The 27,420-nt window shown below is 34.2% G+C and overlaps 1 protein-coding gene across 2 annotated transcripts; it reads left to right on the top strand.

Moving 5' to 3' along the window:
• The first annotated feature begins 237 nt into the window (after positions 1 to 237).
• Positions 238 to 27,129, top strand: LOC121410516 (tafazzin-like). 2 transcript variants are annotated; one of them, XM_041602665.1, is made up of 8 exons: positions 238 to 399; positions 8,770 to 8,901; positions 10,208 to 10,253; positions 12,056 to 12,141; positions 14,036 to 14,116; positions 15,751 to 15,792; positions 17,838 to 18,031; positions 25,795 to 27,129. In XM_041602665.1, exons 1-8 carry the CDS (start codon positions 288 to 290, stop codon positions 25,897 to 25,899), a joined length of 798 nt encoding a protein of 265 aa, XP_041458599.1. In that variant the 5' UTR covers positions 238 to 287; the 3' UTR covers positions 25,900 to 27,129. The 2 variants fall into 2 exon arrangements, with proteins under 2 accessions (XP_041458599.1, XP_041458600.1); XM_041602666.1 differs by lacking the exon at positions 15,751 to 15,792.
• Positions 27,130 to 27,420: the final 291 nt, after the last annotated feature.

Below are 27,420 nucleotides of genomic sequence, written 5' to 3'. Positions count from 1 at the left end.
GTTGCTCCGCCAAGATCACTATTCTTTTACGAAAGCTTTCATATGTAGTGTCTACCCGTATTTTTTATATTAAATATAATTTTTTTGTGGTAAATAAATCATTAAAATGAATCAAATTTGTATATGATCAACAATTGTATAATCACAATAATAAAAGATAAAAAGTATCTACTTTTGGAATCATTATTACAAGAAAATTAAAAGTGTTGCTTACAGAAGACTACAGCGTTACCTACCTTAACGGACCTGCTGGCTGCTGGATCTTCAGAGCTTGAGTAGTAAAAATCATGCCTTTGGAGAAAGGACAATGGGTTTTCCCCTGTAAGCCTGGTGTTATCTGGAAAACAGCATCTCAAATAACAATTTGTACAACATATTTACTCTCGAAGTTTTGGCTTTGTAAGTTGGTTCGTTCGTTTTTGTATATGCCTAACGTTAGGCTAGCCCCACATATTCAAATTCATGTTAAAAAATTGTTATTTGAATAATTTTGATATGATTGTGGTCCCCAGTCTGCCCGCCTGACAATTTGAGTTAAGATTACATGAATTTCTTTTTATTTCACAAAATATTTGGGTTAATAATGTTCATTTTATTATAAGTAAGTGTACCAAATATCTCATAAAAATTTGAAAGAAATAGATCTATTAGTAGGGTGTCTGGAGAAAAAAATTATTTTTCTTATTTCAAGAAAATATCACATTTTCTTTGTGAATTTGAAGAGAAATGACCTTCAGACTTACAGAAATGTAACATTTTTGAAAAAAATCCAATTATTGGCTGCAAAAAAGAAGAATGAAATTAGGTCAATTTTCAGCATTTTTCTGCCATAGACTGTGTAGTTAAGAAATGGACACACACAAATCCAAATTTTTAGCTTCCGAGAGCTGTTATAAATTTAGTATTAATGCCAAAAACTTGTCCATAAAGAGTCAAATAGGATTTTTTATGCTCTTTCTGATGGTATGATTTTTATAAAGATTTGGAAACCAGATCACAATGAAAAATTGCGACAAAGTGAAAAAATTGTGCAAAACAGAAATTTCATTTTCCCATAGAAAACGCATGGGGAAATGGCAATCTCAACACACACAAAAATAAGGCTTTGCAATTTATCTCTAAATCCTTATTTAGAATGATCGTATAAACTTGTCCTTACTGTCAAAAGAAGCCCCTGAATTTTCTCTTTCCATACATGCCAAACACAAGTTAATAATCAATTCAGATCACATTTTTCTAGTAGCCTGAACATCTCGAAAAATATGTGCCATATTTTCCCATAAATCAGCCTGTTTTATGCTGACACTTTTCAGTGTGGCTTCAGACACCCTAGATCTATATCAGTATGCTGTTAGCAGCCGTCTGTTTTGAGGAGTTTTTCAACATTTTTTAAAATTTATCCTCGTGTCCTCCTCGTACAGATGGCTTGCTATCATGCAGCCACCATTATTTAGGGGGTTAACAATGCATAATCCCCCTGACGGGGCTCATCGATTTTTGTCTTAATTTTTTAAAAAAGATGTAGCGGTCGCGCCCTAGCTTGACCACTAGGTGTGGTATATGAACCCCAGTGAACGTAAAACAGATAAATACCTGTGTTTATCTGTAGAGATTCCTCAGGTGTGTGTTCTTCGTTCAGTTGCAGCTTCAAATACCACCTTCTTCTGGCTCCAGTATCCCAAGTGGTCCAGCGCCCTCTCTAGATAGCCCCGTCGGTAGTGAACCTGTATGGGGGTGGGGGTGACTTACTACAACAAAGATATAAAAAGAACTACCAAATAAAGATTATTAATATTCGGTTTTGGCCTGAAATGCACCAAAAAAAGTCAAAAATGGGGAAAACTAAACTTAAAGGGGGAAAAAACAGTGACTTACTTCATCTGTAGCACAGCTTCACTTCCTGTTTTATCCGAACTTAATACATAAATATATGGCCATAGAGTCTCCTGTACAGATCGCGCTAGTACTTCGGTCTCTGTATTTGGTGAGTGGAGCCAATGGAGTTCAGCAGAACATCTATTATAACAGAGACTGAAGCTTTTGGTCTAAATTCCCCCCAGACTGTTCACTGTCTATTTTTCACTACTTGCTTACTTCCAATAATTTTGTTATGAAACCTGATATATTTACATTGACTAGTGCACTTGATTTATGTCGGCACTTGACAGGAGAATGAATTTTTCTAGATTTCTTGTGTGGAGAAATCTTTGAAAACTGCAAATTTAGTATATTTAAAACTTGCATTTGTTTACATGCTAAAGATGCATCTTTAAAACAATATGGTTTGGCTGATAAACTGTTAAGATAAAAGAAATGATCAATTTGCTTCTTTTCTATTTCTTTTAGCCAAATCTAAATGTATGTGTTTAAATAATGCATAATTGCATCTATAACAAATTTGTATAAAGCGCCTAGAATTGAAGTCTGTACGGAGGCGTATCACACTAAATTTCAAGGAAGAATATCACTCCGCAGTGGACATTGTGCGTAAAGCTTTCACTATGGAAGCTCAACCAAAAATATAGTTCCCTTTTTCCAGTAAAGAATGCATATAAACTCATTTCTAAATGTTTGAACCTTCAAATATTTAGCTAAAGTTAATAATAATCTTTGGCTTTCATCACTACTCTTTTCAGCCCAAAAGTTTGAAACAAATCACTTTCACTTTCAATGTCCACTGCGTGAACCTCTACGGCTCTAACTTTACAATATCAACGTACGATACATTTTACATTGAAATAAACGGATTGTTGTAACCTGATACGTGTCATAAAAAACCTAATAAAATAACCATTTATCACATATTTTGTCCTAGAACTTTAAGTAAATACTCAAAAAACATACCTTCAGGTGTGGGATGAATCCCGTTGAAATTAATAAAGTTTTGGAGTCATAATAAGCAATCTGCTAACTGGACTTTCTTGGCAAAACTGCCGCTGTGGTACCAAAAAATGTGATCTCGGCAATTGCACAATTGTATGCTCGTAGTTTCTTTTACCAGTCGCCTAAAAACAAATATAACTGTGAAAGCTACGATAACGTTAAGTTTTACTTGAGTAGAGCGAAGCTTCTAAATATTTGCAATGATACGAATTTCGAGAGATTTCCCATTATTTTTTATGTGCCAAGATTTTAAAATATATTAGCTAAACATATTATTCAAAGGATTAATTACATATATATTAAACAAGTAAATGCATGCTGCAATTTAACATATTCATTTAGCAAATTATTCCAAAAAAAAATTATCCCACCAATTGCGGTGCTAAGAGCAATAGTACGGAGTTAAGATCGCATGTGTAAAACGAAAGTGGGCTAAGCTTAACCCCGTACTATTTGGCCCCACCTATAGTACGGGGTTAAGGAAATTGTAGCGTGTGTAAAAAGTGTACAAGTGAAGTACTTGTACTACGAATGATCAACAAAAACCACTAGTCCGGGGTTAGCGAGTTTCGTGTGTGAAAAGCAAGCATTCCTTATCCGGGGTTAGCAATAACAATTTGGCATGTGTGAAAAGGAAAAAAAAATAGTACGGGGTTAAGGATAGTACGGGGTTAGCGATAGTCCGGGGTTAAGAAAATCCTGTGTAAAAAGGGCATAAGAGAGTAAAAATCATTCACTAACGTGTGCTTACTCTCCATGGTGCCAGGGATTATGAATATTTCATGTGCACACAGGATGGGCTATTTTAAAAATAAAGCCACAACAAATTTTACTTTCCCTAACCCTGTAGACCTACAACTGTAGTTTGTACTGTAAGAATTCTAGCCCTGGTATTTGCAGTGCGTTCCTCCCCCCCCAAAAAAAAAATTACACTTTTGAAATGGCTACTAAGTAAAAAATATATCACTTTGGGGGGATGACTTATTATATATGGAAAGCGGCAAGCCTATAAAGTCAACTTTCAAATGACATCAAAAAGTTGGAAAACTATTCATGCTTCAGCAAGCGATTCCACCAAAACAAAGGGTATGAAAATTAGGCTGGGTTGGAATTAGCCTTTCAATTTCTGTCAGTTTTTGATAGGCAAATCCTTTGGAAATTGCAAAGTTAAGGGTGTTGTGATGAATTAATGATCGACCATGACCAGTTTGGGTTGTTCAAGCAAATTTCATTAATTATCAAATTGAACTTTAATGCATGAGTGAACACAAATTACACCTTTTGGTCAGCATTTTAACTATATCATGTGGTTCTCAGCAATGTGTTCATGGGAGTTGGGAGAATAGGGGGTGAGATAGGACTTAAGTGGGAGAAGTAGTATGATGGAATAAGGGTCAACAGAACATTTAGTCACACTCACCTCCCTGTCTCCCATCCTCCCCTCCTGTTGAGAGACTAATTGCTATTGTCTTGTATGCTTTAAGTCCAGAGTAGAATGTTGATTTAATGAGAAATTCTGAATTGGGGCATCAACTTTTTCCCATCAATCAGTTAGTCAACAATTTATTAATAAATCAACTCGTTCAATGTGCAAAGTGATCAATCAAACATTCATTTTTTTCAATAAATTATTTCATAAATCATCATAATCAGTCAATATCTTGTAAATCATTCAATGAAAAAATAACTGACCATTAGCCCCTTGTCACTTGACAGTTAAGTTTTGAATACCGGTAGGCTACAATGCGGGAAGTGAGACAGAGAGAGAGAGCAGGGGAAATGGAGGTGGAGTTGGGGGGGAGGGTACATATGACTTAATTTGTAAAAGGACACAAAGAAGAGGAATGCCCTTTTAACCAAGTCTTACCATATCTCGTCTTCTTGCTTGTAACGGGTACCGTCATATTACTCTGACTCTCACAAACACACTGCTGAGGATTACAAGATGAATATGCTATACTAAAATTACCATTCCTGTTCATTAATTTTTGCATTAAATTTCAATTTAGTAACTCATGAAATTTGCCTAAGAAATTTACCTAAGAAACCAAACTTATCTCAGTAATTTAGCATAACACCCTTAGCTTTTTAAGTTCCAAAGGACTGATCTCTCAAAAACTGCAAGGAAAATTCCTGCCAAGCCTAGCTGCCAAGCTTAGTTTCTCAGAAGGAGAGAAGTGGGGGGGGGGGGGTAGAGATAGAGGGAGGGGTTGCTAAATGTTCTGTTGACCTTTATCCCATTGTACTTCACCTACTGAAGTCCCATCTTACCCCCTATTCTCCTGACTCTCATTAACACAATGCTGAAATCCACATGATAAAGTAAAAATGCTGCACTAAAAAATAGAAATTCATGATCACTCATGCATTAAATTTCAGTTTTATACATGTAATGCATGAACTTTTCTCGAACAACAAACTAATCACAATTGATCATTAATTCATCACAAACCCTCATCTTTGCAAATTCCAAACAAAAAATCCTGAAAGAAATTGGAAGGCTAATTCCTGCCCACCCTAATTTTCATACCCTTTGTTTCAGTAGGCAGTTCATGCTCAAGCATGAAAAGTTTTCCAACTTTTTGGTGTCATTTGAAAGTTGACTTTATTGGCTTTTCATAAGTCTTTCTCCCCAAAATGATATATTATTTATTTGGCAGCCATTTCAAAAGTGTATGGTTTTTTGGGGACGCACTGTAGTAACAAAGTTGATCATGTAAATGGCCCAATGGGCTAGTACTAGTGGAAGCCACTTTATTTCCGACATTTATACATTATTGATTACAATTTTCAAACAATATAATACAATCTTGTCCTCAGTCCTCTTTGTAACTTAACTAAGGCTAAGCTACGACACGCATATAAAGGGGTGGCATGTTGCTGCCCTCTATGTGCAAAAGGGATTATAACGTCTTTTGTTCTTAGAATGGGATAAATTAAACAAGTTTCAGTAACCATGCCTGTGTCGGCTTTTGGGAATTTTCACAGCATGATACTTTTCTTATCATTTCATTCCCTTTTGCTTTGATTTATTCTATCGTGGATATTTTACCTTTCTTTTTGATGATTTCAGTCAGGCAATGGAAGGGCAGTGGTCCATGGATGGACTCACTCCTGTAAAAACCTTATAAGTAATTTAGGGTACATGTTATTTATACTGCCTTTTTTCTTTTTATTTCTTTTTTTCGCTTGTTTGTAATTACTGTAATTGTTGTTTTGGTTTGTATTGTTTAAGCTCTATTTTCTGTATTCGGCCAAATTAAAAGTATATTGGAGTGTCAATTAATTCTGCAAGAGATGTGTACTCTGTTGTAGGACTATCAAGCTACCATGACAAGAGCACCCTCCCAGAGAAACCATATCAAATAAAACTATATGAAAAAAGAGTTCCCCCTAGATGTAGCATAACCACAACAGTAATCTTATATCTAATGCTAATATCAGCATTAGATATTAAAATATCATCTGTTTAAAGAATTCATCAATTAAATAATTCATTGATTTTGTAAATCAAAGTCCCCATCCCCCCTGCCGATTTCAGCATAAGATATGAAAATGTCATATGTTGACACATGATTGCTGTAAAGAAATAATTAATCAATTAATTAATTCATTCATTTATTAAAAAAATCAGAGTGCCTCCGCCCCATGAGTGAGTTATAGTGCCACCACGGCAGTAAACTTATTTCATATCTACTGCTGACATGAGCATTAGAGATGAGCATACCATACGTTGCCTTTTCTTTTTCTTGTAATTTGTTTATTTGGATAAACTCTGATCTGAGACTATGGGTACACACTTTTGTTTCAGTTACTTATTTGCATAATAATAGTGCAGAGGCGAAGTAGGACAAGCCCACAATCCGTTGTTCAGTGTTGAGCTCTGTGCATTTGTGTCGTGCGAAATTTGAAATCGAAATTTGTTCACTAATCTATGATTGGACCCACTTTATATCAGCTTGTTGGTAGTTTTATAAGTTTGTCTAATGATGAAATTTTCAGCACTATGCTAGTTTGATTTTTCTCTATTTATTCAAGTCAGCATTTTCCTGGGGTGGACTTGACCTTTAAAAAGTTTATGGATCTACACATGTAGTTCATGAAACATAGACATAAGGGTAATCAAGTTGTTTTGCACATGTCTGAGGTCACATGATCATGATCAAAGGTCATGTTGGGTAAATTGAAATAGTATTATATTATCATATGAGTGTTTTCTTTTATGAATAATTATTTAATAGCTGTTTTCAAAGTCAGCACTGCTGGTATATCAAATGCTGGCGAGACTGCCAGAGGCGTTCCACTTGTTTAATTCTTTTTCATAAGTAAAACAACTTGAAATTAGATATAAAGTTATGGGGATAATCGCGGTAAGTAACTATTCTAATGACAGACAGAGTTTTGGCAAACATTACTTCTGTTATGAAGCCAACTGCTTCAAAATTTGCACTCGAAACTTGTTGGGTGTGTGAGGTTAGTATAGCTAGGCTCACATTAATGTGAGTGGGAAAACAAAAGTTTCTGGTAGAAAGTATTAACAAAAATTCCATTCACTGTACTGTATTTCTTTCAATCTTTATTTATGACATTAATATTCAACATTTTAACAATAATAATACAAATGATTTTTATTTAAAAATAATGGTTTTGTAATGACTCAAGCTTCAAGCTTATGTTGCAAGACCTTTGTGTGCTCTGTTAATGAGAGATTATCATGTATCACTGTATTTTCATATATGAGATTGTGGATGATGTGAACACACATGAAACAATAAATAAATAAATAAATTTGGTTCAATGATTGCATTTAGCTGGATTTGAATAAACCATGAAATTTACTATTCCTTGCAATGTGAATTGAGAATGGGTCTTTCATTATTTCAATTAGTGTAAAGATATAAATGAAATGTCTTTTGATTATGATGTAATTATGCTAACATATTAAACACATTAATATAGTGATGCAGAGCTGCCAAGTACTACTGATTTTCAGTATTTAGTACTGAAAAGTGAGAAGATCACTGATAGTTTCATGTAAAATACTGATTTCTAAAGTTTCAGTTGTATGTGTGGTCCTATGGTATTTTTTAAAAATACTGATTTCCTCACCGAAATACTGATTTTCAGCTTCAAAAATACTGAAATGTTCCTTTTCAGGTTGGCAGCTCTGGTTGCTATGCAATGCATGTATAATGATGCATGTGATGTCATCTGATTATGACATACATGTATGTGGTTACTACCCAATGCATCCGGCTAGCGTATATGGCTCCAGAGCATAATTTTGCATGAATTTGTTCATCATATTTCACATTGGGAAGAATATATCGAAACTACACATAGTTAAAGTTAATTTTTTCAAATTTTCTGTAACTTTGTTTTTTCATTATTTTCTTTTTTTGATGGAGAACATATTTCATCATCTGGTGTATACACACACCAATTAAAAAGTACATAACTTTCTTAATCTTTGATTGTTTTTCCTCAAACCTTCAATAGTTTTTTTTTTAATTCTGGCATATTTACAACTAATTATTTTTAAGGGAAAGTTACATACATGTGACTGTGATATGATTGCATTAGTTGAATCAGTGAATTTGACAATGTGATACTGCAGTGACCTTAATCATGAGGGGATAGCTTCAGGAGTCATGAACATGTTGATATAGCACTGTTGATTTAACACTGTTGATATAACACTGCTCTTGTGTGTATTAAAATACATAAAAGAAATCATACATGAATACAATGTGAATGAACATGTCCATGAAAAGTCATGTATATGATATATCCCTAGCACACACACATCCTCCCTCACCAATCAAAATGATAAAAATCCTCATACTTGTGTTTTACATGTATATTTTTCACTTTTTCTTGATTCAGCTTGGGTTAATCAAATCCAGGTCCACCATAAGGAAATTCTCCAAGAACAAGTTGAGCAATTGCATTTGAAGAAACGACCATTAATTACTGTGGCAAACCATACATCATCTTTGGATGATTGCATCTTATGTGGTAAGAATTACTTCAAATTCGGTCTATTTCTCTCACCAGTCATTGAATTACAGTTAAAACAGATAGCAGCTCTTAAATAATTCAACATGCCTTTCAAACCCTATTTTAGGGATTGTTTGCTACGTACAAAATCAGGCTTTGATTTTTACACCGAAACTCTATATACTAGTACTTGTTGTTTAAGAGACTTTAATAAATAGATAAATGCATGTATCCTATAATGGGGTCATTCCATGCCAATTCACCCAATGAATGTGCAATTTTGCACCCAACCGTCTCAGAATTCATTGTAATTTGGTATACTTAAAATTCACCATGGCCCAAGCACAAAACAAAAAAAATTAGTCCAATCGGTCCGTCGGTTCTCGCGCTACGGCCCGTCCTTTTCTCCTTGTTTTGACAAAAATGGGCGTGACCTTCAACTTTCAATGGCCACTGCGTTGTTACGTGTTGACCAATTTTCATGAAAGTGGTACCATTTGAAATTCAGAGAGGAATCCAAAACATGCATCGAATAATGTATTGGAGCAATTTATAAGGTCATGACCTTTGACCTTAACTTTGACCTTGAGTTTGACCCCCGGACAAATAATTTTTTAACTTGATTTTCGTGTATGTTAATTATTGGTATGATATTGACAAAATATGTTAAAATCAATGATGATATTTTATTTCTTCACCTTTAAAAACTCTTCGAAAGATACATATTTTGTCAATATCATACCAATAATTAACATACACGAAAATCAAGTTAAAAAATTATTTGTCCGGGGGTCAAACTCAAGGTCAAAGTTAAGGTCAAAGGTCATGACCTTATAAATTGCTCCAATACATTATTCGATGCATGTTTTGGATTCCTCTCTGAATTTCAAATGGTACCAGTTTCATGAAAATTGGTCAACACGTAACGGCTCAGTGGCCATTGAAAGTTGAAGGTCACGCCCATATTTGTCAACACAAGGAGAAAAGGACGGGCCGTAGCGCGAGAACCGACGGACCGATTGGACTAATTTTTTTTGTTTTGTGCTTGGGCCATGGTGAATTTTATGTATACCAAATTACTACGAATTCTGAGACGGTCGGGTGCAACCACTGGGTGAATCCAGATGGAATGACCCAATGTTGAAATTGAAAAGTTGAAAATATGGCAAGTTATGTAATAGACATACAATTTATGAATTTATTGATATCATTAGAAGGGACACTGAGGTAACGAAATATAGAAATATGAAAGATTTCACCATTTAAAAGGATAGAAGGTATATTTTAGGAAGACAGACATATTTTCATTTCATCTTTTGAACAGGTCTCCTCAAGTTTACAAGCTTTTGCAACCTGAAAACATCAAGATGGTAAGATGGACAAAGTATTTTAGGATGAATTATTATGAGCTCTTATTTAGCAGCTGGTAGGTTGTTTCATATATCTGTTCACGACTGGTGATCCTTAGAACTACATCAACACCATTGAAAATGTGATGTGTATCACTTACCATAAGAAAAGATAACAAGACTGGTTTGTTAAGTCACTTGTAGTCTACAAACAGCTTTATGAAACACCTACCATGATACCCAAGAGAATCTATGCAATTTGAATGTATCAGCAATTAACATTGCACTTTTAGAAAATGATTAAATGCAAAATGACTAATTTATTCTTTTTTTTTAATCCTAGTATGTTACCATCATAACTGTAAGTGTATTGGTCTAGTTCTTAAAACTTGGACATAAGTGTAGGTCTCACGGGCCTAATCACTAGTGGCAGGCCCTAGATATTCATTCGAGCCAACCCATTGCTATTTTTTTTATTTTGATATGGCTGATTGACAAAGTGTATGCATATGATTGTCCATCTAACACTGATTCTATTTTTGGTAATTACTGAACTTCCTTTTCCCTAATTGGGAAGAAATATCACCAATTTTGGACTATATTTTGACTGGCGGAAGGATTACGGCTATTTTGCTGTTTGAGTTGATGAATCTGCTCCCCCCGACGGTGTCTTCAAACACGCCAATTTATTTTTAAAATGAGCCGGTCGAGGGACCCTTTTCTGGTCAGATATGGATTGCCAGATATAAATCCTATCCACTGGTAGTAAACATTCGACCCCCGAATTTCATCCTTATTTTTTATGAACTTTTTAAAGTGCCAATTTAACACATGAGTCTATGGGGAATGAATTAGGCCTGTGAGACCTGTAATCAAGTGTCATTGAACATCCTGTGCGAGTTTCAGGTCACATGACTAGGGTGGAAGTTCAATGGACTTTGGCCATGTTGGGGGTATTTGTTGAATAACCATCATAACTCTAAAAATATATGGATCTAGTTCATAAAACTTGGACATAGAAGTAATCAAGTATAACTGAACATCTCGTGCGAGTTTCATGTCACATGTTTAAAGTCAAAGGTCATTTAAGGTCATTGAATTTTGGAGGTAATATTTAGATTGCCGTCATAACTTTCAAAGTTTATAGATATAGTTTATAGAATGTGGATATAGGGGTAATCGAGTATCACTGACAAGTCTTAGGTCACATGATCAAGGTCAAATATCATTAGGGTCCATGAACATAGTATTGTATCATTATACGAATGGTGTTTTTTGTGAATAATTATTTCATAGTAGTTTTAAAAGTCAGCACCGCTGCTATATTGAATGGCGCGATGCAGGTGCCAGAGGTGCTACACTTGTTAGATCTTACCAGCAGATCAAATTTATTAAAATGGGCAATATAGTGGAGTTATTATCAAGACCTGACTGAGCATCAATGTCTTGTGGTTCAATTTCGTACAGAAAGAACTTTGCCAACCACTAAAATCAATATGGAGACCAGTGCATATCATTCATCTGGAAAAAATAATGACCAAGAGGCATGATTCTATTTTTGAAAATTGTGATTCTGGGAATGTTCCACAAGTTTTAGGGATGAAAGAACTTGTGGAAGTAATTATGGGTAAGCAAAAAAGAAAAACACATAACAACAACATCTGGAATTTGATGTAATTGTGTGAAATGTTTCTTAGGTCAACAAAGTAAACGAAATGAAGTATAAGATGGCTAACAATTATGGCTGCATTAGGACTTTGTGCTTGTATTGTAGAGGATCTTGAAAATGTTATCTCTTGTTTCGATTTGTTTCATTACCCAAGGACACCAGGGGCAAGTGAGATAGCCTTCATCAAAAGAAGATACAACTATTACTTCTCATTAGGCCAAGTGGTTCCAGTCTTGAGAGGTGAGAAAATTGTTTGGTGGAATTTTACACCACATTGAATTGTGTAAAGCAGTATACATTTTGATATATGGAAATACATTTTGTGTAGAAAAAAGCAGGAAAAGGAGAAAAAAGAGTATTTCAAGTTGTTTAATTGAATGTTGTAGGTGGTAACACTTCCTACTGTACTACAAATTATATTCAAGATATGGAGTGATGATAGCTTTCCATTGTTATCATATTTCTGGTAGAATATCCATGAAAATTGTCCACTTTAACAATTGCTCTTAAAATTCCCTCATAATCAAAATATGAAAAAAAATCCCTAAAAACACATCTGTTCAGCTGACAATCTGTATTTCATCATGTACATTCTTTCTTAGTGCCGTACATGTGACTTACTGCACAATTGCATCAAGTAACTGCCATTTTGGTCATTTTGCTTATTTACAGCAAACCAAGAGGTTTTATTGGAGTTATAAAAAATCCCAATGATGTATGCCTGTTTCTTCAACAATTCAAAACAATAACAAGAACTTAAAGGACAAGTCCACCCCAACAAAAACTTGATTTGAATAAAAAGAGAAATATTCAACAAGCACAACGCTGAAAATTTAAACAAAATCGGATGTAAAATAAGAAAGTTATGACATTTTAAAGTTTCGCTTCATTTCTCAAAACAGTTATATGTACATCTCGGTCGGTATGCAAATGAGGAAACTGATGAAATCACTCACAATTTCTTTTATATGAAATATGAAATATTTTGATTTTCTCGTCATTGTCATGTGAAATGAAGTTTCATTCCTCCCTGAACACATGGAATTCCATTATTTTAATGTTTTGTGCTTCAGGCAAGGAGGTCCTAATCGTCAAATTCGTAAAAATTGAAATATTGTATAATTTAAATAATAAAAAACAAAAGAAATAGTGAGTGGGTGACATCATCGACCCTCTCATTTGGATGTAACTGGCTCGTTCATATAACTATAATGTTAAAGATAAGCGAAACTTTGAAATGTCATAACTTTCTTATTTTACATCCAATTTTGATGAAATTTTCAGCATTGTGCTTGTCTGATTTTTCTCTATTGATTAAAATAATTTTTTTCTGAAGTGGACTTGACCTTTAAGTTATGGGACAGTTATCGACATATTTTGTCACAGTTGCATTTCAAACAGCAGCATTTTTTTTCTTTCATCCAAATCATTTATTTCAAAGATTGGATATTGCCATTGAACTCTTATGAGAATTAAATTGTTGTTTTAATGTTATTATTGGGAAATGGTTATTAAAGATGCCTACAATGATTGTATTGGAATGTAAAATAAACACTTTTAGCCATCTTGTGAAAGTTTATGATTTTTAATGATTTAAAGAAGGTTTTATCACAGTTTCATAATTTTTAAAAGCCAAACATATTCATCAGTATTTTCTTTTGGCTTGAAACGATTCATGGGAACAATTTTCATTGATGTATTAGACACTGTTAAGCCAAATTTTCTTACACCTCTTGGCTAGGTAAATATGTTAATTTGGTAAGAACTATAATCCTTGAAGAAGATGACTTGGAACTAACATTATTGACATGGGGCATGCATCAAGTGAAAACAGGAGTACATATTGGATGAACTTCTTATCTATATTAATTCTGCATTTATCCATTTATCATCAGACAATAACTTGAAATTAGTGTAATAAATCCAAACATTTTGTTCCTTTTTTTGTTTAGTAAGAAAATTGAAAAGGGCAATATTAACTTTGATTACCTGTATTTGTTTTATAATAATTGTTTATGCATGTATGATGATCCTCTATCTTTGTGATTATTCGAATGAGAAGTGTTATGTAAATGTTGACAATGATGTATATACAGGAATTTAATCAGTCAATAATTCTTTTACCATCCGTCAGGTGATGGTGTATATCAACGAGGTATGGACTTCTGTTTAGAGAAACTTAACAACTGTGGATGGACCAACATATATGCAGAAGGTATAACACGGTGTTATTGTTATTTTTTCTAAGTTTATTCCATTGTGGGAAAAGATCATGAAAGATTTAAATATTAACATTGTAAATTATGTAGTTTTTGTCTCACCTGCGAAGCAAAGTGAGACTATAGGCGCCGCTTTTCCGACGGCGACGGCGGCGGCGACGGCGGCGGCGGCGGCGGCGTCAACATCAAATCTTAACCTGAGGTTAAGTTTTTGAAATGACGCCATAACTTAGAAAGTATATGGACCTAGTTAATAAAACTTGGCCATAAGGTTAATCAAGTATTACTGAACATCCTATTAGAGTTTCATGTCACATGACCAAGGTCAAAGGTCATTTAGGGTCAATGAACTTAGACCATGTTGGAGGAATCAACATCGAAATCTTAACCTGAGGTTAAGTTTTTGAAATGTCATCATAACTTAGAAAATATATGGACCTAGTTCATGAAACTTGGACATAAGCTTAATCAAGTATCACTAAACATCCTGCATGAGTTTCACGTCACATGACCAAGGTCAAAGGTCATTTAGGGTCAATGAACTTTGGCCGAATTGGGGATATCTGTTGAATTCCCATCATAACTTTGAAAGTTTATGGATCTGATTCATGAAACTTGGACATAATAGTAATCAAGCATCACTGAAAATTTTGTGCAAGTTTCAGGTCTCATGATTAAGGTCAAAGGTCATTTAGGGTCAATGAACTTTGGCCGAATCGGGGGTTTCTGTTGAATTACCATCATAACTTTGAAAGTTTATTTGTCTAGTTCATTAAACTTGGACATTAGAGTAATCAAGTATCACTGAACATCCTGTGCGCGTTTCAGGTCACATGACCAAGGTCAAAGGTCAATGAACTTTGGCCGAATAGGGTGTATCTGTTGAATTACCATCATAACTTTGAAAGTTTATGGATCTGATTCATGAAACTTGTACATAAGAGTAATCAAGTATCACTGAACATCCTGTTCGAGTTTCAGGTCACATGATCAAGGTCAAAGGTCATGTAAGGTCAATGAACTTTGGCCATGTTGGGTTTTTTTGTTGAATAACCATCATATCTCTGTAAGTTTATTGGTCTAGTTCATAAAAAGTGGACATAAGAGTAACCATGTATCACTGAACATCTTGTGCGAGTTAGAGTAGTGTTCAAAGTCAGCACTGCTGCTATATTGAACCGCGTGATGCAGGTGAGACGGCCAGAGGCATTCCACTTGTCATGTATTTTAAAGCATATTCAGTTGTTTTGTTTTATTATTAAATGTTTGATGATAATGATTTTTAATCAACTGGTTTATTTTGTAAGATTTATGAAAGGTGAAACATGCCATATAAGCTACAGTTTATACATTATAGCATGCATGAACAACTTTGGCAAATAACATTTCCTTAAGACTTCTGAGCAAGTTTCATTGGAGCTACATTTATTGGAATAGAACCATGTTGAAAGGGTGGCTTCACTATTGTACTCTGTATACTTTTATTTATAGAAAAGTAAAGAGTGTCTTTATAACTTTGGTACAGATACTTTGAGATTTTTTTTACAAATTTTGCCTCTAGATTCTTTAAAATTGTATTTTTAAATTATTTTTTCAAATTATTATTCTTTGTATTTAATTACTTTCCTAGGCAAAGTAAATATGACCAATGATTTTCTCAGACTTAAATGGGGTAAGTATTATACCATTACATTTTCATATATGAAATTTAGAAGTGGCAACCTAATGTATATTTATTGTAATGAAAGAAAATTAAAAACACACCCCATAACCCTTTGCTACAACAGTGTGTCATGATCTCTCACACACACTATGAGTATACCTAGGGAATATGCTGAATGCAGGGTTATGCTTCAATATTCTGTTCTAAGAAGACTAAAATAGTAGGCTCACTTCCAGGAACAGGGCTTTTGTAGTCGTATTTTTTTTTGGCTCATCTTATCAGCATCTATGAACGCTATTGAAACTTTGTTTTTATGTAGCTCTCACTTCCTATCAAGACGAGAATACATTCTTAAAATCTGACAAACTTAGGTTAGTGGCATGCATCATGGTAACCGAGGTGTGCACTGGCTAGGCTTGAAGTGGACAGCACTGGAGAAATGGTCTGTTAAATCCTGATTCTACAGGTACCATGCCCAGGGGGGGGGTCACTCACATATATTGGTGGTACGGGGATGACCCGCTTTGATGATCCCCTTTTTCAGACAAATTTTCTGTTCTCTAGATACTCTGAATGACAAAATTTCAGTTCAGAAGCTGCCCATCCCCACTCGCAAGACCCCTATTATTAGACATCTCAGTTCCCCAGCCCTGCCAAATTTGTCAAGAGCGAGCACCATTTGAGAGAGATGCATGTAACGCTTTGCAACTAGCTGCTCCGTGCATGGCGAGCGCATACACAGCACTATATACCTACAGTGCGGCGATCCCGTATAGACCCTGTTTTCACACCGTGCTGTATATACTTAGTTCCCAAGACCCCATATTTTCCCCTTTTAGACCCCCATTTCAGAGTTTTGTGAGGCACACCCCATCATGCCCGGGGGGGGGGGGAGGGGGAGGTGGGTCACTCACATATGTTGGTGGTACGGGAATGTCCCGCTTTGATGATCCCCTTTTTCAGACAAATTTTCTGTTCTCTAGATACTCTGAATGACAAAATTTCAGTTCAGAAGCCGCCCATCCCCACTCGCAAGACCCCTATTATTAGACATCTCAGTTCCCCAGCCCTGCCAAATTTGTCAAGAGCGAGCACCATTTGCGAGAGATGCATGTAACGCTTTGCAACTCCCTAAATATAACTAGTAGCTGCTCCGTGCATGGCGAGCGCATACACAGCACTATATACCTACAGTGCGGCGATCCCGTATAGACCCTGTTTTCACACCGTGCGGTATATACTTAGTTCCCAAGACCCCGTATTTTCCCCTTTTAGACCCCCATTTCAGAGTTTTGTGAGGCACACCCCTTCAAAAAATAATTTGAATGCCCCCCCCCCCCGGGCATGGTAACTGTAGAATCAGGATTTAACAGACCCTTTCTCCAGTGCTGTCCACTTCAAGTCTAGCCAGTGTGCATCATAGTGCACAGTTTGACCCAGGAAGTATAGGTCACCTTCTCATTGGTTTTAATTTCCATTGCATATGTACAGCTACTATGTGAAGCGAAAGCAAAGAGCGTGCAGCTAGGCATGAGAATGAAAGTAGGCCGACACAGGGACGTCATAGAATTATGATTCAAATAAACAACAACATTAAACAACATTTGAACATGAACAGTCTTAAAAATTAGAGGATGGGGGCAAAGTGAACATTCTAGGATTGTTGCAAATAGAAGAGTTCTAAAAGACAAAAATGTCATTAATCTAGTCATGTAATGTAAATGTAAAATGCTATATATAATTATAATATATTTTGAGAACTGGACATGTATTTCAATATTTTTTTTTCTTGTAGGTTGCTCTAACAGAAAGCTTTCCATCATAGATTTGATATAACAGTACATCTATCTCTTATATGGTGCACAGAGGCCTTTTTTTAAGTATACCCTGATTGTAAAACAACCCATGCATGTGGAACCAGTCCAGCTTTCATACTGTCTAGTTCACAGACTTCACAGACACTGATGTGCTTCTTCAATAATCAAAGGATAGAATCTAGAATGTTTGTTATACTGTGTAATTCTGTTTAGTTTTCTCCCCCTTTCTGTCATCAGGTGTTGGTCGTTTGATCAGTGAATGTAAGATGGTACCCTTGGTTGTACCTATATGGCATATAGGTATGGATGACATCCTTCCTAATTACCCTCCTTACATTCCTCGTAGGAACAAGAAAGTGACGGTCGTTGTAGGTCAACCTCTTGATCTCAGAGAATCAGTGGAAAAGATGAAGGCAGAAATTTTATCACCTGTGAGTACGCGTTTGAACTTCTCAATTCTCATGATTGTATCCCCCTCCCATGGAAGGACTTTTAAAGAAATTGACATGCAAAAATCACATTTTAGAGCATACTAAAATCCATTACAAGTTTACAAGTATTTTATATCAAGAAAAAGAACAACTCAAAACATTGATAGATAAATGAAAGTAGGCCTACTTGAATATGGAATAGCACAATTAGCGCTTAAAACAACAAATAAGAAAGATAATGTAAAGACATGAAAATTCAGTCCTATGTAACGTAAAAGTGTAATTTCTATGAGATAACTACATGAGTTTTTTATCTCGTGTCAGATACTGACATCATTGTTAGCATGGCAAAAACAAAATATAGAAGTACCATCAACTTTCAAACTTTTTAATTAGTTTATATATAAATCAAATCTATTTGTGAAATTTAGGGCCTATATATCATCTTCCTGGAAGAGGTTATATAGGCTCACATTTTAATGGATTGCCTGACATTTCAGGCTGTGTAGTTTACAACTGGATTATTGCTTTGTTCAAACATATACAAGGCAAGTGTGTAATGAGCAAAAAATTGTGTTATTCATAAATGATGAAGCTATATTCCCAACCTGTGTAACTTCTGCTAAATTAATAAGAACATAGAAATTACATTTGTGAAAACTTTTTTTTTTCTTTTATGCACTATCGAAATGAGACAGGGCCTAAACATATGCATTTATTCATGGCTCATGAAATTACCCTAAATTGGCAAGGTCAAAAGGTCAAAGGTCAGTGTCACAGTGACATGCTTTCATTTTACCTTTCTGAAATCCTTGTAAACACGATAACTTTAGAATTGCTGATGTGGTTTATGGTACACCATGTGGAGTGTTATAGAAACAGTGGATAGAAGAAGAGAAGAAGTGGATAGGCGAGAAAGTGGAGATTTGAGAATAGAGTATTCTTTCTTGAAAATAGTCCTGAAAAGGACTGTAAACCAGAAGGAATGTTGAGTGAGAACAGCTTGAGTGGTAGAGCTGATGAGGAGATGCTGGCTTGAGTCAGCGAGTAGAGATGATGAGTAGAAGAGAGACTCTACGTTTCGGACAGGTTGACTGTCCTTCTTCATTATTGGCACTTTTTAATCTTCACTCCTGAAGACGGACAGTCAACCTGTCCGAAACGTCGAGTCTCTCTACTACTCATCATCTCTACTCGCCGACTCAAGCCAGCATCTCCTCATCAGCTCTACTACTCAAGCTGTTCTCACTCAACATTCCTTCTGGTTTACAGTCCTTTTCAGGACTATTTTCAAGAAAGAATACTCTATTCTCAAATCTCCACTTTCTCGCCTATCCACTTCTCTTCTTCTATCCACTGTTTCTATAACACTCCACATGGTGTACCGTAAACCACATCAGCAATTGTACATGCCACCATGCAAACCTTCAAACAACATCTAACTCAGCTCTACGGGGAGCCTACTCAACGCACCGCCAGGCAACTTCAGCGCGACCTAGTCAAATCAGCCAAGCTTACCAACCACCTCACCTTCCTCAAACGCTGCCGCGACTCCGACATCATACCGCCAGGACTCCAACTCAAATCTTCCGTCGACACCCCGAAAGCCAAACGCATCCTGCACCAAGCCAGCTTAGACCTTACTCGCGAACGCATCGCATGCACCCAACACCAACTCCACGATCTGAACTCAAGCAAAATAAACTAAAGTCTCCTGAAGACGGACAGTCAACCTGTCCGAAACGTCGAGTCTCTCTACTACTCATCATCTCTACTCGCCGACTCAAGCCAGCATCTCCTCATCAGCTCTACTACTCAAGCTGTTCTCACTCAACATTCCTTCGGGTTTACAGTCCTTTTCAGGACTATTTTCAAGAAAGAATACTCTTTTCTCAAATCTCCACTTTCTCGCCTATCCACTTCTTCTCTTCTTCTATCCACTGTTTCTATAACACTCCACATGGTGTACCGTAAACCACATCAGCAATTGTACATGCCACCATGCAAACCTTCAAACAACATCTAACGATAACTTTAGTTTCACTTAACCTAGGCTCATATGATTAGGTGTGTATGATTATAGCATGGTTTCCAGGATTCCTATTGATTTTGAGGTCAAAAGGTCAAGGTCACAGTGACGTGTTTACATCTTTTCCTTCTGAAGTCCTTGTAAACAGTATAATTTCAGGTTGACTTAAGCTAGGCTCATATAATTTAATGTATGTAATACTATCGTAGATACCAGAAAGCCTTTCGATTTTGAAGTCAAAATGTCAAGGTCACATTGACATGTTCATCTTACCCTTCTGAAGTCCTTGTTAACACAATAAATTTGGTCATACTTAAAGGTCAAGACCAACCAAGTAAAGTGTTGATTTGAATAAATAGAGAAAATCTAACCAGTATAACGCTGAAAATTTCATTAAAATCGGATGTAAATAATAAAGTTATGGCATTTTAAAGTTTCACTTATTTTTCAAAAAACAACTCAGTGACATGCAAATGAGTCAGTTGATGATGTCCATCACTCACTATTTCTCTTGTTTTTATTGTTTGAATTATACAATATTTCATTTATTACAAATTTGACAATGAGGACCAACTTGACTGAACCATATAGTATTAAACAATGCTGATACCACATGTTTAGGGAGGAATTACTCATTGTTTTACTTGACAATGAGGAGAAAATTTTAATATTTCATATAATAAAATACAAAAGAAATAGTGACTGGATGATGTCATCAGTCTCGCATACCGACTCGGATGTGCGTATAACAGTTGAAGTGAAACTTTAAAATGCCATAACTGTTAGTTTACATCTGATTTTGATGAGATTTTCAGTGTTATGCTTGTTGTATTTTTCTCTTTTTATTCAAATCAACTTTTTGTTGGGGTGGACTTGCCCTTTAACCTAGGCTCATAAACATGTGATTTGGTTTGTATGATACTAGCATGGATTCCAGAAAGTCCATTGATTTTTTGGTCAGAAGGTCAAAGGTCAAGTCACCACCTTTCTCTTTTCTTGCTTGACCCATGGACCTACTACCAATAACTCAATTTTTCACGTTACAGGCAGACGTATTATGTGCTCGCCCTAGCGAAACTCTTGTTTTCTGGAGATATACTGGAGTGGTATTCTGAAAATGTTTTTATCTTTGTTCTTATATTTTATCTTATCTCATTGAGATAAGACGCTAAAATCATTGCAAATCAGTATTTTGAAAATCTTCTTAACGCGTTCTTGTCTCTGTAAGAACTGCCCCCTTCTTATCTTCAACACACCCATTTTTAGCTCATCAGGCCCGAAGGGCAAGATGAGTCCGTCGTCTGTCGTCCGTCCACAATTTCAAAATGCTACTATTTCACCATTTCAAGTCCGATTTCAATTCTGTTTGCTTTGTATGAAAGCACTAGGTGGGGGATTCAAAACTTCTATGCAGAATTTTGAAATTCCTTAAATATGCTAATTTATGCACACTTTTCAAAATTCACAAAAAATGCCTCTTCTTTATTTGTTGACCGATTTTGAATTTTTTGCTTCCATCTGGTAGAGCTTCATGAGGTTCACCAAACTTCTGCACAGAATTTTGAAATTTTGACCAGAACAATTTTTATGCTAATTTAATTTTTATGCTAATTTTTATGCAAAATTAATTTATGCATATTCTTAAGAATTCACATAGAATGGTTCTTCTTTATTTTATGCAAAATTAATGCAAAATTAATGCAAAATTAATTTTTGCATATTTTGAAAAATTCACATAAAATGCTTGTTCTTCTTTATTTGTTGACGGATTTTGATTTTTTTTCTTCCATCTGGAAGAGCTTTTATGAGGTTCACCAATCTTCTACACAGAATTTTGATATTTTGATAAGAACAATTTTTATGCTAATTTATGCGAAATTAATTTAGGTATATTTTGAAAAATTCACATAAAATGCTTCTTCGTTATATGTTGACCAATTTTGATTTTTTTTCTTCCATTTGGTAGAGCTTCATGAGGTCTACCAATCGTCTTCACAGAATTTTGAAATTTTGAATAGAACAATTTTTATGCTAATTTATTGGAAATTAATTTATTCATATTTTTAAAAATTCACATAAAATGCTCTTTCTTCTTTAATTGTTGACCGATTTTTACTTTTCTTCTTCTTCCATTTTGTAGAACTTTATGAGGTTCACCAAACTTCTACACAGAATTACAAAGAAACGTTTTTTCTTCATTTGTTGATCAATTTCAATTTTGTTTGCTTTATATAATAGCTCGAGGTGGTGATACAAAATTTCAACATAGACTTTTGAAACTCATTGAATATGCTAATTTATTCATATAGTTTCAAAACTAATAAAAATTACTTATTTATTTGTTGATTGACTTTGGTTATTTTTGTTCCATCTGAGAGCTACATTAGGTTCGCCAAGGTTCTACACAGAGTTAAGAAACTTGACTAGATAATTATTAATACTTAATTAATATGAAATGTACTCATATATCACAAAAAAATGCTTCTTTGTCATTTCTTCATCAATTTCAATTCTATATCCTCAATTCATGTCACCAATATAATTCACTACAGTGTCAACTGGGCTGAAATGAAAATTGTGTTAAATTTTGTTGCAAGATGCCGGATGAGCTCCACATCATTGATGTGCTAGTTTTTGTGTTTGTTTTCTTTCTTTTTGTCTCCTTCTTTCTCTCGTTTTTTTAAGGAAATATATATATATATATATTCTCTCTCTCTTTCTCTTTCTTTTCTTGTAACATATTGATATTAAAACAAGTTGACAATTACTTATAATTTCATTAATAGGGAAACTATAAATTACAAGCTCTGCTTTTTAAATAGTTTGCCCTTCATATTCTCATCTTATTGATATATCTGTCTCCAATCCAAACGTTCAGTTGTATAACATTTGTCTGATTTATTATGAGTTATGGTGATATAGTGTATTATTTTATTAATGATCTACTGTCTTTCGATGAACGTTACACTGTACATTGTATTTGATATTTTATGAGATATGAAAATAAACCAAACTGAACTCAACTCAACTGAAAAAGAGGAATAAAAAATGAAAAATAATTAATAAAAAAAAAATTAAGAAGGAAAAGGAAAGAAAGAAACTTAAAGGGGACAAAAGAAAAAGGACAAAATAAAGGATTAAAAAGGATAAAATGAAGGAATAAAGAACCAAAAAAAGAAAGAAAAAAAAAACATGAAAAAAAGAAAAAAGGAAAGAGAAAAGAAAGAAAAAAATATGTAAAGAGTGAAGGAAGAGAGAAAAAATTTACAATGGAATAAAGAGAGAAAAAAAAAGAAAGAAAGAAAAAAAGGAAGAATGAAAGAAAGAAAGAAAAAAGGAAGAAAGAGACAAAGAAAGAGAATGATAAAAAGAAAGAAATAAATAAGACAGAAAGAAATAAAGAAAGAAAGGAAGAAGAGAAAGAAAGAAAGACATAAGAAAGAAAGAGATAAGAGAGAAAACATGGAAGGAAGAATAAAGACTAAAGAAAGATAAAAGGAAAAGAAAGGTAAATTCAAAGAAGGAAGAAAAAAAAGGAATGAAAAGGGAAAATAAACGGGCAGGAAAAGTAAAAAAAAAACACAAAAGAAAACGAATACAAAAGTGAGATAAAAAAATGAAGAAAAAGATTTTTAAAAATAGAAGAAAGAAAGAGTAACTAAAGAACAATTGCAAAAAATAAGGAGCGAAAAAATAGAAAATAAAACAGAAGAAAGAAAGTAAATAGATACGACACAAGAGTGTCAGAAAGCAGAAATGAAAAAATATGAAAAAAAACAAACAAACGAGGAAAAAAAAAGAGATTAAGAATTAGTGGAAGGAAGAAAGAAAGAAAAAAAAGGAAAAAGTTAAATGAATGAATAAAAAAATGTAAAGATGAAAGAAGGAATGAAAGAAAGAAAAATAATGAAATAAAAAGATTACAAAAAATAAAGTGAAGAAAGAAAGAAAAGGGAAAAAAGAAAGAAAGAGAGAAAGGGAGAAAAAACAAAAATAAAGACTTCCTATAGAAAAAAGAGATAAAAAGGAAAAAAGATGAAGAATGAAACAAAGTAAAAGAAATATAAGGAAGAAATTACAGGATTCACAAGAATAAAACAAAAGATATGAATGAAGAATGATAGAAAGGAAGAAAGACAGACAGATAGAAAGGAAGAAAAATAGAAAATAAGTAAATAAAGAAAAAATGAAAGAAAAAAGAAATAGGCAGAATAAAGGGTGAATGAAAAAAGGGTGGAAAGAATACCAGTGGTAGTTTGTTCTTAACTTTTTTGCGCGTGATTTTGTATTATATGCGCGAGTTAACATTTTACGGGCTCAGCATAGGATGGAAAGCAAGATAAGAGAAAGATAACGTTTCAGAATACCAATTTGAGAGTGTGACGTAGATAAGAATAAAATTAAGATAAGAACGTTTTTAAGAATGCCGCCCCAGGTGTTTTTTTTTCATGCCCTCAAAATATTGGGGGGGATGATTGTCCAGGCCATCCCCCCACCTGAATTTTTTTTTTGTTGGGGGGAGGGAATATATCCCCCCATCTCCCCTGGGATCGACATCCATGATTCGTGAAAATGATAGGATAACCTGTTATTTCTGAGGTGATTAAGATTTACATTGCAACATCTATCTCTGTATTGCTTAATAGTTTTTCTTATTCACTAGATCCAAGAGGTAAATTTCCTAAATATTCCACATTGTAAACAGTTTTTCATTATAGAAAAAAGAGGAAGCATATTTTGTAAGTCACATATTTTGTAACATTAAAATCTGTTTGATTTGTGGCAGATCTACAGGGGAGGGGGGTTTGAGGTTTTAATCCCTCTATCCCTAGGGATGCCAAGCAAAAAAATTATTGACCAATATTTTATATCGAACCCCTTTTTGTGTTTTTTTTAAATTTCTCTGGACCAAAGTGACCTTCATTTTAAAGTTAACATTTGTTTTTGTGGTTGTAAAAAGATTTTGGTACCACTTTGAACTTCATTTGGTAGTGAAACCTTTCTTTTTTTTCCTTTTTTTTGGCTCGTCAAATTTCTTGGTCGAACCCTGTCCCTCCTTGAAAAAAAGCTAGATTCGCCCCTGGATGGAATCATATATTTTCCGTTGACGTTTTCCAACTAAAATAAATTGAGAGAGTATGAATGATTGGTATCAGTTTCATTTAATCTTTCTCACAATGTTGACCTTCAAATTCTAATTTTTACATCATTAGAATTAAGCTATGGAAGTGACAGTGGCATTTTATAAGTTTGGATTTTCTTGTCTGATCTTATCTCTGATGTATTCCTCAGTAGTGGTCACTATTATTTGATGCATTGGGGTTTTTTGGCCACAGAGGGTGAAAGTGATGGTTGTGCAATAGATCCATTGCTCTGTACAGAGCCATTAGTCAAATCAGTGAGTCAATCACAATGTAAGTTTGGGATTTCATAGTGCCCTCTGTGGTGACAAATGGTGTATGATATTGCAACCTTATTTGCAGGAGACATCGGCAATTTTGACCTCAACTATCTTGACCTGTTTATTTAACCCATTGTTATTAAGCTGAGTTAATGACTTAGTAAAATAAGGAAATGAGTTAGGAGGCATGAGAAAACATTAGTTGAGGTAGTGAGTTGGTAAATCAAGGGAATGAATTACAAAAAAAACCCAGATACAAGTCATATGTCTCTTTAGGGGCTCTGTACTTTATGATATGAATTATAACTTAATATTTTTTTTCTTTTTTAACAGTTGGAGATGAGAAAGAAGATAACAGATGCAATACAAGAAGAGATGAAACTTTTAAAAGCCAAAGCAGAAGCCTTACATACTCTCCATATACAGCAGCAGAGGTGACAGTAGAGCCACATTCACATCTGTAAGAGGGTGTATAAGATCATTTGTCCTCGTGTGCTAAAGAATAATTGTATTCTCCAACTGATCTTAAAGGCTCCCTTCACAAAAAGCTATGAAAAGAAGTCTTAAAGTGCTATCAAATGTTAAATTATTATTATGATATTTTTTAATGAATTGCTGCTAGGTAGATTGAGAATTCACATTGCCTGTTGAGCAACATTGGTGTTGATCTCTCATAGTCCATAAAAGAATAATCCTTTTGTATATCTATCCTCTGTTTTTCCTTCATTTTAACTTAACTCCATGGACTGCTTAAGCAATGATGAAATCAGAACATTTCAACCTTTTATGTGAATAAAAAATAAAACCAATCATTTTGGAATGGCCTGACAAATAAAAGGTTGGACTACCCAGTTGATTTCTTATTACGCCCAATAAAGATAAGATTGATAGATGTTGTTAAAATACAAGCACAAATATTAAAGATCAAGACCACCCCAACAATAAATGTAGATTAACAATCAAAATAAAACAGCATATCACTGAAATTTCATTTAAACTAGTTAGAAACTTAGAAAATTGTGCCTTTTTGATGGTCCAATGGATTGATAACTTTCCTACTTTGCTTATTGCAGAATTTTGAAATTTAAGAAAAAAGATAGGGCTTCCTTTGGGTGCTCCCACTTTCTGGCTGCACAGAGTCAAGAATCCATCTATGTTATGTTCTAGTAATCCTCACAGAATGATTATTACTTCTCAGATATTTCAATTCCTGTAGTAGATAAATTTCATCCAATGTAGTTAAACCATAGAGCTGTTAGCTCCATGGTTAAACTTTATAGCCTACCATAAATTTGGATAAATTACTCCCAAATTATTGTAAATTTTTCAGTTCAATTGAATCCAATCAATTCATTAATTTCATGAAATATAAAACAATTCTATCTCATTAGATGTGGCTGCGGAGTTACAATAGGCCTATTGCTATATTTTCTGAATATGAATTTTCTAAACTTTTATAGTGTTGATGATTGTATGATCCGAAATAAAACTATTTTATTGGATGTATTTTGTGATTTTATATAAACATTTATTGTCAGGATTTCGACCAAGATAAAGACATATGCATAATTTTAATATTTGTTTTCAAACTATTTATGCATTGTGTTATTTTGTACTGTTTCCTTCATATAATCATTTCGATTTTTAGAAAATAAAATGCCAATTTATTTCTACATGAAGGACAATGTGTTTGTGCCTTATTATTTGAGTGCAAGGAATGATAAGAATAAAAAGAAGACTTGCAACCTATTGTACAGAATCCTACAGACGTCAGTACACCTTAATGCAAACAATTTAATATATCACATGCGATGCTGTATTGTACATTACTTCTATTGGACTTTATTTGATATGAGTATAGACTCAAAATAGTAACCAACAAATAAATTTTTGAAATACTGTAGATGCTTTGAAAATGATGTTTCCTGTGTTAGATGGTTTTATCACATTTATTTAATA

The sequence above is a fragment of the Lytechinus variegatus genome, chromosome 3, assembly GCF_018143015.1.
Source record: "Lytechinus variegatus isolate NC3 chromosome 3, Lvar_3.0, whole genome shotgun sequence".
Classification (NCBI taxonomy): Eukaryota; Metazoa; Echinodermata; class Echinoidea; order Temnopleuroida; family Toxopneustidae; genus Lytechinus; species Lytechinus variegatus.
The sequence above is the reverse complement of the archived record's forward strand: the minus strand, read 5'-3'. Positions and strand labels throughout refer to the sequence as shown.

Bases quoted from the DNA above. Each gene is read 5' to 3' on its own strand.
- LOC121410516 (XM_041602665.1), top strand. From the start codon at position 288: ATGCCTTTGGAGAAAGGACAATGGGTTTTCCCCTGTAAGCCTGGTGTT. The intron at 8,902-10,207 runs GTAAGAATTACT...TCTTTTGAACAG, and splicing joins GGATGATTGCATCTTATGTG to GTCTCCTCAAGTTTACAAGC. The intron at 15,793-17,837 runs GTAAGTATTATA...TTCTGTCATCAG, and splicing joins TTTTCTCAGACTTAAATGGG to GTGTTGGTCGTTTGATCAGT.